Source organism: Myotis nattereri, assembly GCF_964212035.1.
Source record: "Myotis nattereri genome assembly, chromosome: 20".
Lineage (NCBI taxonomy): Eukaryota > Metazoa > Chordata > Mammalia > Chiroptera > Vespertilionidae > Myotis > Myotis nattereri.
In genome coordinates, this window is record NC_138096.1 from 9899822 (window position 1) to 9913757 (window position 13936).

At 46.5% G+C, this 13936-nt stretch overlaps 1 protein-coding gene across 1 annotated transcript in view; it reads left to right on the forward strand.

Moving 5' to 3' along the window:
* USH2A (usherin) overlaps positions 1 to 13936 on the forward strand; it is a gene marked incomplete at both ends in the record, with an annotated part of 391806 nt that overhangs the window by 369390 nt on the left and 8480 nt on the right. The window contains 3 exons of the mRNA XM_081114388.1: positions 709 to 1030; positions 9394 to 9603; positions 12826 to 13064. Of these exons, the coding sequence (XP_080970514.1) occupies positions 709 to 1030; positions 9394 to 9603; positions 12826 to 13064 (771 nt within the window). The remainder of the gene's footprint in view (positions 1 to 708; positions 1031 to 9393; positions 9604 to 12825; positions 13065 to 13936) is intronic.

A 13936-nucleotide genomic window follows, 5' to 3' on the forward strand; every position in this document is an offset into this window, starting at 1 on the left:
TGGAGAGAATCCTGAACATTTATTTATCCCACGCACGCCTGTTTAGGGAAGAACGTGCCCACCCTTTCCAGACAGGTGAGCTTCTTTATTTTGGAAAGCTAGCAGGATTTCAGCTGTTCGAGAATTTCTATGAAAATATGACTTTGTAACTTCTTTTTTTTTATTTTAGAGAGAGAGGAAGGGCGAGGGAGCAAGAGATAGAAACATTGATGAGAAACATAGTCTGCCTCCTGCACGCCCCCTACTGGGGATTGAGCTGATGACCTTTTGGTGCCCTGGAAGATGCCCTGAGCCACAGCAGCCAGGCAACTGTGTTACTTTTTAAAAGGGTCAGCTATCAATAAGAATAAATATAAACTTACTGGCCTTTGTATCCGAAAACTCTTGGTATTTTTTATTTATTTATTTATTTTTACTTTTATTGAATTTTTCTTTTTTAGAGAAGGAGGGAGAGGGAGGGAGAGAGAGAAGCATCAATGATGAAAGAGAATCATTGATCAGATGCCTCCTGCACGCCCCCTACTCGGGATCGAGTCTGCAGCCCAGGCACGTGCCCCGACCAGGAATCAAACCGTAACCTCTTGGTTCCCAGGTCGACACTCAGCCACTGAGCCACAGCGCCTGGGCAACTCTTGGTTTAATAAAGATTCTCCCAAAACAAAACTCTGTTTTGCCAATAACGGGTAATTTCTGCCTTGTGTCCTGAAGGTACGAAGCACGGATTCAAGCCTGCACCCTGCTGGGGTGCGCGTCTAGTGACTGGGCATCCGTACTGACCCCGGAGATGGCCCCTGCCATGCAGCCGCCCCCACGCCTGGAGGTGCGGATGGCTCCCGGGGGGTTCCAGCCCACGGTCTCCCTCTGGTGGGCAGGACCGATTCGGCCAAATGGACAAGTTTTATCCTATGAGTTGTACAGGAGACAAGTAGCAACTCAGCCTGGGCTGCGGAGCCCAGTTCTCATCTATAATGGAAGCGCCAGCTCTTTTATGGATTCCGAACTCCTGCCTTTCACGGAGTATGAGTACCAGGTAAGAAACGCATATTATCAACCACTCCCATGTCCCCAGTAGGGGGCATGCAGGGGGCCGCCAATCCGTGATTCTCTCTCATCATTGATGTTTCTCTCTCTCTCTCTCTTTCTCTCTGTCTTTCTTTTTTTTTTTTTTTCTCTCTCTGTCTTTCTTTCTCTCTCCCCCTCCCCCGCCCCTTCCTCTCTGAAATCAATCAATCAACATACTTTTTTTTAAAAATATTTTATTGATTTTTTACAGAGAGGAAGGGAGAGAGATAGAAAGTCAGAAACATCGATGAGAGAGAAACATCGATCAGCCGCCTCTTGCACATTCCCCACTGGGGATGTGCCCGCAACCCACGTACATGCCCTTGACCGGAATCGAACCCGGGACCCTTCAGTCCGCAGGCCGACGCTCTATCCACTGAGCCAAACCGGTTTCGGCAATCAACATACTTTTTAAATAAATTAAAATAAAGGTTGAAGGCGCACATTGGCACCTGCCTTTGCAAAGTGCTCACATTTTGAAAAGCCGCTGAGGGAAACCTGGGCCTCAGGAAAGTTAATAATATCCTGGCTGCAGAGGGGTCTGGGGGTGAGCCCACTCCCTAAGCAGCTGCAGTTCTTACCTGTGCGGAGGGTGCTCAGTAATCCTGCATCGTAGTCGCACTCTCCCCATGGGCTCCTGGGGACCTGCCAGGACCCCCTTCCATTGCATCAGGGCGACCGTGACTTTATCAGTTTTCATGAAACGGGCCCCCTTGGACACGTAAGCACCCTCGCCCATGTGGGGTCCCCAAAGGCTCCTGGTGCCTCATGCCTGGGGGGAGGGAGGTGGGGGGCTGAGAAGTGACAGGTCAGCCTTGGGCGGGGTGGGGGGGGGAGTGATCCGGTGATTCGCTCTCGTGTGAGTCTGCCCTGCGGGCGGGTGCTGTGAGAACCCACGCGGACAGCCGATTTCCCGCAGGCCCACCCGCCCCCAAAGGGCGCCCTATACAGGAGAGGATGGAGGGAAGGGTCGTAGGGGACAAGGGGGTCTCACCCTTCCTGCCCCTCAGCGAGGCAGGTCAGCCCCTCTCCTCCTGGCCACTGCTCTTCTTGGAAAGACAGTGACGTGCCCACGTGCCCTCCCTCCTCCTGGGTTGTGTCTGCATTTCTGTGATGAGCAACTTGCTTCAATGGGCTGGTTCTCCAAGGCTGCCCCCCTCGCCCCGCCCCTCTCCCACGAGTTCTCTGTGTCCCATTTAGGCAAAACTTATTGAGCCTGCTTTTTGTTTGGCTTTGGACACGCATATAATGAGGGATTAGTCTCATGGACGTATTTCTGACCAGCGTGGAGGCTTCTGTTTGGTTAGCTTCTCCCGCAAGAAGGAAGCTGCGCCCGCCCCCAGCTCCCATGGCTCCAGGTTTTAAATGATTGATACTGTCTGTCACAAGGCAGCGTATTTGTCCTAGAAGTTCAGAGCCTCCGTGCTCCCGCCTGGACTGAAGGCCATTGGACGTTTCCATGAATAGAAATCTGAATTCTGCCCCTGGGCCAGGGACCACGGCATGCTTTTGCCATCACGCCTTTCATTCCAATAGGAGATCATTTCTTCTTAGTGCGTGTGAGCTCCCTGGTTCACGCGTGTGTGCGCCTCTCCGCTCTTTTCCTGCCTCTCCTGGCGTCCCTTAGGGCTCTGTTCCTGAGCCCCTATTGCCTGCGGTCCCTCTGGTGCCTTAAAGAGAATTGCATTTAATTACTGGGACTCAGTACGTTTCCATTCAGTTCACAGTAAAAGTCTAGGTCTGTATGAAGCAATCATATCTACAGGTGGAAACAAAAAGTGTTGATGCATTTTTGTAAATCGGGTGCCTTCAATTGAGATCTTTAAGAAAGTGGCTGAGGCTTTCTCTTGTAAATTGATTTATCTATCTGTCGACGGGTCTGATCGTTACCGAGATGCCTGTCAGTGTCCGGGAAGCGACACAGTTCTCTCCTTGATGCCCATGTCCGTAATGGAAACTGAAAATAAGTTTTGTTTTCTTTGAGGAGCCATTGAATTGCTCCAAAGTTAGCTGCTGCTCATACTTTTGGATGTCTGGAAAAGTTTTAATGAGTAAGGCAAAGTAGAGAACGCCATCCAGTCAGCAAATTTCAATGTAGAAACAATATTTCTGAAAAGCCAGGCTTCCGTTTATCCTAATCCTCAGAGTTCTAGAATGGAGGAGCCCCCCAAGGAAGGTATAAAGAGAGAAGTGGGCTGAACCCAGAATGCTGTGCGGGGTTTGCTCTTGTTGATTTATAGCAGCCAGAGTCACAGAACTGCTATTTAGTCCCACTCTCTCTTCCAACACTCGGCCAACACATAATCCTATATAATAAAAGGGTAATATGCAAATTGACTCTAGCGGCAGAACGACCAGGAATGACTGGTCGCTATGACGCGCACTGACCACCAGGAGGCAGACGCTCAATGCAGGAGCTGCCCCCAGTGGTCAGTGCACTTCCACAAAGGGAGCGCCGCTCAGCTAGAGCCGGCTCATGGCTGGACAGCACAGCAGCGGTGGCAGGAGCCTCTCGCACCTCCGTGGCAGCGCTAAGGATGTCTGACTAACAGCTTAGGCCCACTCCTTGCCTGGGGTGGGCCATCCCCGAGGGCTCCTGGGCTGTCAGAGGGCTGAGGCTTTTTCTTGGGGAGCAGGCCTAAGCCATCAGTCGGACATCCCCCAAGAGATCTGTACTGCAAGGGGGCATAGGCCGGGCTGAGGGAGACCCCCCAAGTGCACAAATTTTCATGCACCAGGCCTCTAGTATATAATAACCAGTTTTATTTATCTAGTGCTTGCTATGTGCTGAGAACTATGATAGAGTTTTACATGTATGAGTTCAGGACAGCCATTGAGATAGGGTTATTACCAATAGTGCACCTTAGAAATCAGAACACTCGAGAGGTGAGTTAACATGCCCAAGGAGACAGTGGGTGAGTGGAAGAGCTCAAATTTGAACCTTGAGATCCAGGTTCCAAAGACTGTTCGCTTAAATTCACTCCACGGTAGCTCCAAATTGCATTTGCATACAACTCTGGGGCTTTCAAAAGTCTTCATAAAATATTTATAAATTTCCTTTTCTTTACCACCCAATTCTTCATAAATGTATAGAAAATGTATTGCATGTAAATCAGAATAGTCCTGTGAGGTAGGTGGCCAGGTAAATAGGTGGCTACACACATCATGTCAGTTCAGTCTCCCTGGCTTCCTGTTAGCCATGAGTCCTTCTGACCACAATTGTGCCAAAACCCCGTTTGGCATCTTGCTCCTCGAACATATTCCAAAGCCAAGACAAGCTCCCCTTTCAAAAGGCATTGGCATGAGTGCCCTGGGAAAATCTACTGCAAGGTTGCAGATGAATTGATATGATTTCGTTGATTGGATCTTTTTATTTATGAGGCATAATTTATGAGCGCTGGAGAGCAAACTGCAGTGAGTGATGACTAACCACAGCCCAGGTCATAAATCAGGAGCAGTGAAAGAAATGGTGATTTTGATCGAATCTATTGAATTAGCTGTTGGCCTTCGCCAATACAGGTATTGGAAAGACCTTTTTAATATCTATTTGTCTCCCTCCTGGGAATGTGATAACAGTCTCGTTACATGCCCCCAGGAAACGAATAATTTAATAGTTTGCCTGTTAACATGCAACCTATTTACTCGAGTTATTAATTATGGGCATGGCTGTGTGTGTAGGATTTTTATTTATTTTGGATGTGAATTGTCAGGAAAATTTATTCCTGTGCTCCAGTTTCTCTAAACAGTGACGTGGCCTCCTACTGCTTCTTGATATTTCTGCGTTCTTGGTGGAATCCAAATGCTTCTTATTTTATCAAAAATTGTCATATTCCACTAGGAAGCATGTTATAGAATATTCCAAAGTTTCAAAAACCTCAGACATTTCTCTGCATCTCAAGCCTCTGAGAGGAACTGTTTAAATTCAACTCATAATAAGCAGCAAGATCTCCAGTTGCTCCAAGGGCAAGGCAGTCACTGTCACTTACATAAGGAGTTAACAGATTAGAGGCTTTTCTGTGAAAGATCGCTGATTGAATTTGGTTATTCCTATATTCCATTTTTGTATGGGAAATGATAGCAAATAGTGTATCAAAGAGACCTCCACTGGATCCAGATAGTGTAGAGAGCAGATGCTGACACGTTGTGTAATTAAAAATTTTAAGGCAAAATGCAGTTAATTGGTCCTTGGGGGAGGGAAGAGTCAATAAAAAATTTTTTTAATGGACAATAGCATAAAGGTGGTAATAATCGCTAGTTAGACATTTTAAAACTTAGATCAAAAATAGAAATATAAACAAATGAACCTAATGTTTTACTAGTCAGTTATAGAATTTGTGGCTCAGTGGTTTCAGTTCTTTCCTGTTTATTCCTATGGCTGGCCTGGGTTTTCTGTGACATCTTACACTGTACCTCTTTTCATGTTTACAACCAAAACCCTAGAGAAGGAAGCACCTGACCCAGCCAGCGCTGACCTGCTCACGTTTACGGTCCTTCCTGGGGAGGTCCCTCCCTCTGACAGCTGTCACTGTGCGCTTGTGTGTGTGCACACCTTCACGCGTACAAGTGTGTGCTGAGCCCAAATCAGGAAGTTGTTTAGTGGAAACTTTAGTCATTTTTTTTTTATTTAAAAGAATAAATATGTTTGGCAGGATACTGCAGGTATAAGGACACTCTGAAGTAATCAAAGCTGAGCAGCATCCGTACATTTTTCTCTTGGCCATGGAATTTGTAAACCTTATTTCACCCTCCCTCCCCCATTCATGTCCCTTTTATCCTGTGAGCAGCCCATACCCAGTGTGTTTATGTTCCCAGTGATCATGGGAGGGAGTCTTGGGATACAAATCAAAAGGAATGGCTTGTCAGTTAGGTAAATGGTGAAGAGGTAGGTAGGTAGATAGGTAGGTACATACATGCATACATACATAGATTGAATAGAATAAGAGAAAGAATGAATAGAATAAGAGAGAGAGAGAGAAATAAAGTAGATAATTCTATGTTTGTTCATAAGATATTTTATTTCTTGATTTTTGTATTGGTTCACTGAAGTTAATAGATCCCGGCATATTGCTCAAAATTTCCCATGCAGGATCTCTCCTTCTCTTTCCCCCCATAAAGATGGACCCAAATCTTGAGGCCATTGTTTCCCCTTAGAAATCATAATCATAATCTGTTCGCATTTTTATTCTGAACCCTGAACTACACTCTACTTCCTTCATCCCTTGTTTAGCTGGAAAGAGACCAAAATCCATGGCAACTTTTGGGGGAAGGACTTTCACCTCAACAGAGCAAGGCAGAGGAGCTATCACCGCCAGTCTCTCTTTTCCTTTCCCTCTGGGGGTTTGGTGTACAGGAACACGGCCTTGTGGTTCCAGTCTCCTGGAGTCCGTAATGCTCATTATCTCGGCCGGCTTTCCCCTCCTCATAACTGCTTTCATTTTCAGAGTGGCTCCTGTGAATAGCTGATCCTGCTTTGCATAAGCATGTTGATTTATATGAATGCTATTTTGATCTCAAATTGATTGAATACTGAAAAGAAAGACTGGGGGGGGGAGCACTGTATTATGGAGGTCTCTCGTGAAAGACAAAGGCATTAGCTCCTTCACCCGTTCCCAGTCAGGGGTGGGGAGTTTTCTATTGCCTCGTTTTTAGAAGAGACTATTTCTGAAGAAATACAGCAAGACGATCATGTTGAGACTCAAAGTAGCTTTAAAATACCAAGGGTTAAATCCCATTTGGAAGTAGGACCCCACCCAGTCAGAGTTCAGGAAGCCATGAGGGTTAGCCCTTCTGGCAGCACCAGGATCACAAAGTCCTCCTGGTTTCTGTGGCCCTAAATCTTCGTCAAAAAGGAAAACAAAGTGAGTGAGCCGAAGCCTGGGCCAGCCCCCTGCTAAGCACTTTCTAGGAGCCATCCCTGTTTCCCCTCAGACCTGCACTTCTCTCTTATCGGTGCCCAGTAACCAATGGACAACTCGCTGACGCTTTATTTTATTACACCTACTCTATTCTCCTCCTGTTTTCCCAGCCATTGCAACCCCCGCTAAAGTTCTGTGTGCCCTTAGATCACCAGCCAAAGCCCTATTCTTAGCAAAGAAGTTGGTATCAGTATATGCTCCTTATTTTGCATATATTCTTTAAAAGTTTTTTTTTTCACTCCTTGTGAAATAAAAAATGCCCCTCGCGCCACCCATAGGAAGGTATTTGCAGTGAAAGGGGTTGGTCTGGAGCAGACTGAGCAGTCAGGGACTTTCTTATCAGCCCTGAACTCTGACCTCCTCCCTAACTTCCCCTCTCAGACTGACCTTGGCCCATTCAGAAGGGATTGTAAAAGCAGCTACAATGGTTTTTCTTTCTTTTAAAAAAATATTTATTATTATTATTATTATTATTGATTTCAGAGAGGAAGGGAGAGGGAGAGAGAGAGAAACATCAATGATGAGAGAGAATCATTGATCGTCTGCTTCCTGCACGCCCCCCACTGGGGATGGAGCCCACAAACTGTGACCTCCTGGTTCATAGGTCGAAGCTCAAGCACTGAGCCACGCCAGCTGGGCGTTACAGCGGTGTTTTGACCTGGACTTGCGTTTCCAGGAGGCCTGGCTCTCCCATTGCTGGGCTTCCTTCTCTGTACCTCCCTGTGCCTTTCACAGCCAACCTCCATCCACTAATACAACATGGGCACATCTCTCCATCCTTGCCAGTTAAGAGATTTTAATCCAGAATCACAGGTGTTTGTCTGTGGAGCAGTTATTTAACTTCCTTGATTGCACGTAATTCACTTATGCATGTGGATGACATACAGAATCAAACACACAATATATTGGAAAGAGCGGTAAAAGTGTTTATCGGAGAGCAGAATTCTAGTTTCAGCTCTTGTAACTTCTGTCACTTTGAACAAGAGAACCTCAATTTCCTCACCTGTAAAATGGGCTTATGATACATTATCCAACCACCCTACATGGTTCTGTTGGGAGGGCTAAGTCAGCTAGCGTATGTCCAAGTGTGTTGTAAATTGTAGAGTGCATAAAATGTAGGTAATTATCATGCAAATGATGAGAGACTGTATCAGAACTCTGAAAAGAGCAAGTTCTGATATGTAAGTAGGTTAGTCATCCCGTCAGCAAGGGGCTGCAGCATTGCATGTGACAGCCACCCAAGAGCATTTCAACATCAGGAGTTTTACTTTTGCAAAGGAATCCACCTCCTTAAAAATGTGTGGAAGCACTCGTGGGAGTTGGCCGAACTCCTAAAGACCTCTCCAGTGTTTATTCTCTTGAAGATATTATTGATGCCAAAGCAAAACAAAACTCAATTCTCCATGCAAAGTACTCTCCTACAGGTTTTTTTTTTTCTTCTAAATGTCTCAGATTTTGAAAGTTCGGCATGTGTTTGTTTGTTTGTTTTTTGTCACAGCACACCTAGAAAGTGTGGACTGTAGAATCAAACCAGCTTTCCAGATGTGTCTTTAAAAGCTCAGGGCAAGTTTGGATGGATAAGTGGGTGGGTGGATGAATGAATGAATGGGTAGGCAGGTGGATGGGTGGATAGGTAGGTAGATAATAGATAGATAGATAGATAGATAGATAGATAGATAGATAGAGGGGGAAAAAAGACACCAAATGAGAAAAAAAAAATTCCTGAAGTTACACTGCTCAAAATGAAAGCTTACTAAGGAATACTGGTACTCCTAAACACGCAGACAGTCTTCTCGTATTGTCATTTAGATCTATCATTCTGATTGATCACTCTGTAGTTGGCTGTTATTGGGCCTAATTTAACCCTATACACTCACACATCCATCTACTCTGTCTATTGTACCTGACATTCTACAAATTACTTACTCATGCAAATGATGACCCAAGGCAACCTTTTAGGATATTCGTGCTTAATTATACAAATAGTTCTTGATAAATAAGATTATACATCCTTCCATATGTTGATTCCCTCCTTGATGAAAGGAAAATCTAATTTCCATGCAGATTTGGTGGGGACAGTGTTTAAGAATTGCTGAGTTTTAAGGAGTCTGCAGAGCCATCCAGTTTGCAGAAGCTGACAAAAATCCCGCCACCTCCCGCCCAGAGACGAACAGTTTTCCATCGAGCTCAAATCAGCCACTGCAGTCGGAAATCAGGGCTCCCCAGAGAGCCCTTCTGTGTTCTCAGGGGCAAAGGCAAAACAAAGAGGAAGGACCCAAACTCCTTTGCGGTCACAGAGTTGCAAGATCCAAGTGTATCTCGTTCCGCTGTGTTCGGTCGCTATGGGTTGCCAACTGTGTTCTTTCAGCCTGAGGTTATCTTGCTGTTGACTGGTCTCAATGATTTCTCTTTGAAGGTCTGGGCAGTGAATTCAGCAGGGAAAGCCCCCAGTAGCTGGACGCGGTGTAGAACGGGACCTGCCCCCCCAGAAGGTCTTGGGGCCCCCAGGTTCCACGTCGTGTCTTCTACCCAAGCCGTGGTCAACATCAGCGCCCCTGGGAAGCCCAATGGCATTGTCAGCCTCTACAGGCTCTTCTCCAACAGCACTGGCGGGGCAGAGCTGGTGGTGAGTAATAGAGTCTCCCTCCCTCCCTCCCTCACTTCCTTCCTTCCTGCCGGGGTCCAACCCCAGCAGGTCCAGGGGTCCCCAAAGGTGTGGACGGAGTCGGCGAAGAAGGAATGACATGGAGACAGCGTTCAGTTGATCAGCAGCCTAGCCAGGATCTCCAGCCAAGTTCTGGTCTGGATCTCCAGCGAAGTTCTGTTTAGGATCTCCAGCGAAGTTCTGTTTAGGATCTCCAGTCAGGTTCTGTGTCCATGGTCTCTTGCTAGGTTCTCCAGCCAGGTTCTGTAGCCATGTTCCCTCGCTAGGTTCTCCAGCCAGGTTCTGTCCAGGTTCTCCAGCCAGGTTCAGTCACCAGGTTCTAGTCAGGTTCTCTTGCCAATTTCTGTAGTCAGGTTCAGTCCAGGATCTTTTGCCATGTTCTCTCGCTAGGTTCTGTCTCTAGGTTCTGAGGCCAGTTTCTGTCCAGGATCTTTTGCCATGTTCTCTCCAGCGAAGTTCTTCTGTCTCTAGAGAACGTTCTGTGTAGGTTCTGTGCCAATTTCTGTCTCTCTCCCTCTTGTTACATCCGTATTTATACCAGTTGATTCAATCCTATCTCTATTATAAAGGTTAGGGCGTTTCTTATCTCCATTCCAGGGAGTAAAGATTATGTAGCTTAAGCATGATTGTTCGTAGTTAAAGTGATTAATTACCCACCTGGCACTTAAAGAGATTTTATTCCCTCCCTAACTTCAGGGGAAAATCCCTACCTGGGGAAACAACCTTTCTCAGAGACCTTTGTTAAAACACATAGTGCCAAGAAGGTGAGCAAACATATTAAGAACAGTATGCCATATATGCCAGGTCCTTTGAAACAGCAAGGATGGACCAGCTCCCGGCACCTTCCAACTTCCTTCCTTCCTTCCTTCCTTCCTTCCTTCCTTCCTTCCTTCCTTCCTTCCTTCCTTTCTTCTTATTGATTTCAGAAAGGAAGGGAGGGAAGGAGAGAAAGATAGAAACATCGATGATGAGAAAGAATCATTGACCGGCTGCCTCCTGCATGCCCCTTACTGGGTACAAGCCTGAAACCGGGGCATGTGCTCTGACTGGGAATTGAACCGAAACCTCCTGGTTCATAGGTTGACACTCAACCACTGAGCCATGCCAGCCGAGCTATTTATTTTTAAAAATATAAACCATGATGCCCTTGCTTTATCTTCTCCTTGCTCCGTCTTTCTTACTGTCTGTTCTCAGTGGCCTGGTGATGAGCTTAGTGGCGCAATGATCCCTATGAGAAGAAACAGCAGTGAGCATTAGGACACACAGAAAATACAGAAATTCCCATGGAGGGACTTGCTGAAGGTGTTATTCAAGACTCCAGGGATGTTGTGAGAGTCCTAAGACTTCAGGGATACTAAAATCAAATTAATTTAGTTAGAAAACGCCCGTCAAGCGCTTCATGCAGCAGTGGTCTATAGTCAGGCGCAGACAGGTGGCCATTGGAGGTGTGTCAGTGTTACTATGAACAAGAAAAAAACAACCAAACCAGAGCAAAGAACATCCTTGGAATCCTCGTTGTGGTGCTCCAAGGTCTCCGGCAGCACCCAGGAAACTCATCTTTCTGTTAGCGACTTCGAGAAAGTTCTAGCACCTTGGCAGGGACAGCAGAGCAGCTCAATCCACAAAGCTCTAGAACCACAGTCTGTGTATGGACACATCTGGGGGCCCATTGGGGAGACGTGCCCCATGAGCCACTGGCTGGAAGGGCCACCCCAGTCAAGAAGGCCAGCTCCTGCCCGAGCTGCTCTGGCTCAATGGATAGAGCGTCGGCTGCAGACTGCCGGGTCACACATTCGATTCCATGTACCTCGGTTGTAGGCCCAATCCCCTGTCAGGGCGAGTATGGGAGGCAGCCAATCAACGTGTCTCTCTCACATCCGCATTTCTCTCACTCTGCCTCTCCCCCTTCCTTTCACTCTCTCTAAAAATCAATGGAAACATATACTCAGGTGAGGATTAGCGACAAAAAAAACCACGAAGACCAGCTCCATTATTCACATGGGGAGGCTGAGCCCTTGGGAGGAAGTCTCTTTTCTCGTCACTCTTTCCTTTCTCAGGAATAAGGACAGATTATAGCGTTTAGTTCGCACAGACCCCATAGAGAAATTGTGCAGGTCCCAGGATCTCATCCTAAACTACTTAGACCAATTTAGGGAACAATTTGGGCAAGAGTGGAGAAGTCCCCAGAGGCCAGAGTGGCAGATACTGAAACACAATTCACCAGGTAACTCTCAGATGCAAGGAAGTCTATTGCATGTTAAAGGGAAATTAGCATATTTTCTACAGGGCTTCGTAGTCAATAAATATAGATGATGTAAATACAATCAACCCTTGATTATCTATACTTATAAAATGATAATATTAATGAAGTAAAATAATTTATATTTGGAGTGTATTGTACACAATTTTTTGCAATAATAGACAGCTCTTCTTAATTATATGTTGTGTATGTCAGTGTGAAAACTAATTACCAGTTTTTGATGGCTTCTGTTCCAACAAGTACTTAATAAAACCACAATGAGGTTAAAAAAAAAATTGCTCCAAATAAGCCAAAAAGTTTATAATGTAGCAAGCATAATGGAGAAAAAGACTATGATATTCCATATACCCACCACCCTTAGAGAAAAAGATGGACTATCAAACTCTTAAATATGTATGTAATATATAAAATATGCAATATGTAAACTATACAAATATATCAAGTATATATATTTCAAGCTCCTAAATACCCAACTCAATCATGGATTCGAGGCACTATTCAACCCAAAAATTACATGCAAATAACAATGGCCGAACATGGGCTTGGCGAGTGTTGACTAGGAGTATAATTCAAATACAGATTTTGTTGTTTTTTTTAAAGGCATCAATTCCAAGGGTTGCAGAATTTGATCCATATTTTGTGCGTTTTGTGCCATTTTCTAATATCTTTCTATAATAGACAATGTATGCCTTGTGTTTTCTGTCCTGTTACCTCTAACTTCTGTCTCGGAAATCATTATTTTTGGCCTGTTTCAGTCATGCCTGTCCTACGGGTTGGTAATTCCTTGGGGGCAAGTACTAGCCACATCCACAGTGCGCCTCCCAGGCTGCCTGGTGTGGCGCCCCAGTCCTAGGAGGTGGGGTGCGGGATGCAGATCTGTCACTGAGGTCTGGGCCCAGCCTCATCAGCTTCTCTGTCCACAGCTGTCGGAAGGCCCGGCCGCCCAGCAGACCCTCCGCGGCCTGCAGCCCTTCACCACCTACTCCGTTGGCGTGGAGGCCTGCACCTGCTTCAACTGCTGCAGCAGGGGGCCCACGGCGGAGCTGAGGACGCGCCCTGCTCCGCCCGCCGGGGTGGCCTCCCCCCACATCCAGGCGCTCGCCTCCAGGACAGCCTCCTTCCTGTGGAGTCCCCCCCTCTTCCCCAACGGCATCATCCAAAGGTAATCGGCCAGCCAGAAGGACGAATCAGCCCAAATAAGGCCTGCTTGCCGACATATCCCGCTCCCTGCTAGCAGATGCCTCTAGCCAATGGGCCAGATTTGCTGGTTTCTGTGGTCATGTCCCCTGCAAAGCATTTCAGTCATAATTCAACTAAGGATCGAAAGGAGAGCCACAAACTTGTCTTTAAATAAGAGAGATGCTGCCTGGCCTGTGTTCGCACTCACTGGAGGAATTTGCGCCTCCTCCCTCATGGTTCTCAAGTGATCCATTCTGTAGCTTCTGCTGGGACATCCAGTCCTGTGGTTAACTCAGAATTTCCTCAGTCTTACTTAAAACATTGAAATGAGCCATTGTTTGCAAGAACAGAGAAGTTATTTCACTCAAAACAGTCGGGAGGAAACGATCTTTTTCATTTTTCGTGAAGGAGAGCCGTGTTCTCAGTCTCCTCTGAAAAGAGAGAAAGGTCTCACTCTGCCAACGAGGATGACCAGCCGCTGGGCGGACGGCAGGGTGTGTCCATGTGGGACTTCCCTCACCATCCCTGCTGTTCACCTCCACCAGCTCAGTAAAGTGGGTCCACCTCCAGCCGGCGTGGCTCGGTGGTTAAGTGTGTGAGCCTGTGAACCAGGAGGCCAGGGTTCGATTCCTGGTCAGGGCACATGCCGGAGTTGTGGGCTCGATCCCCAGTAGAGGGCGTGCAGGAGGCAGCCGATGAATGATTCTCTCTCCGTCTCCCTTCCTCTCTCTCTGAAATCAATTAAAACACACACAACAAAATAAAGTGGGTCTGAGCTTTTCCCCATGAATGGCAATTTTCAACAGCTTGTAGTTCAAGGAAAACAAAACAGAACCAGTTTACGGGAGAGTTACA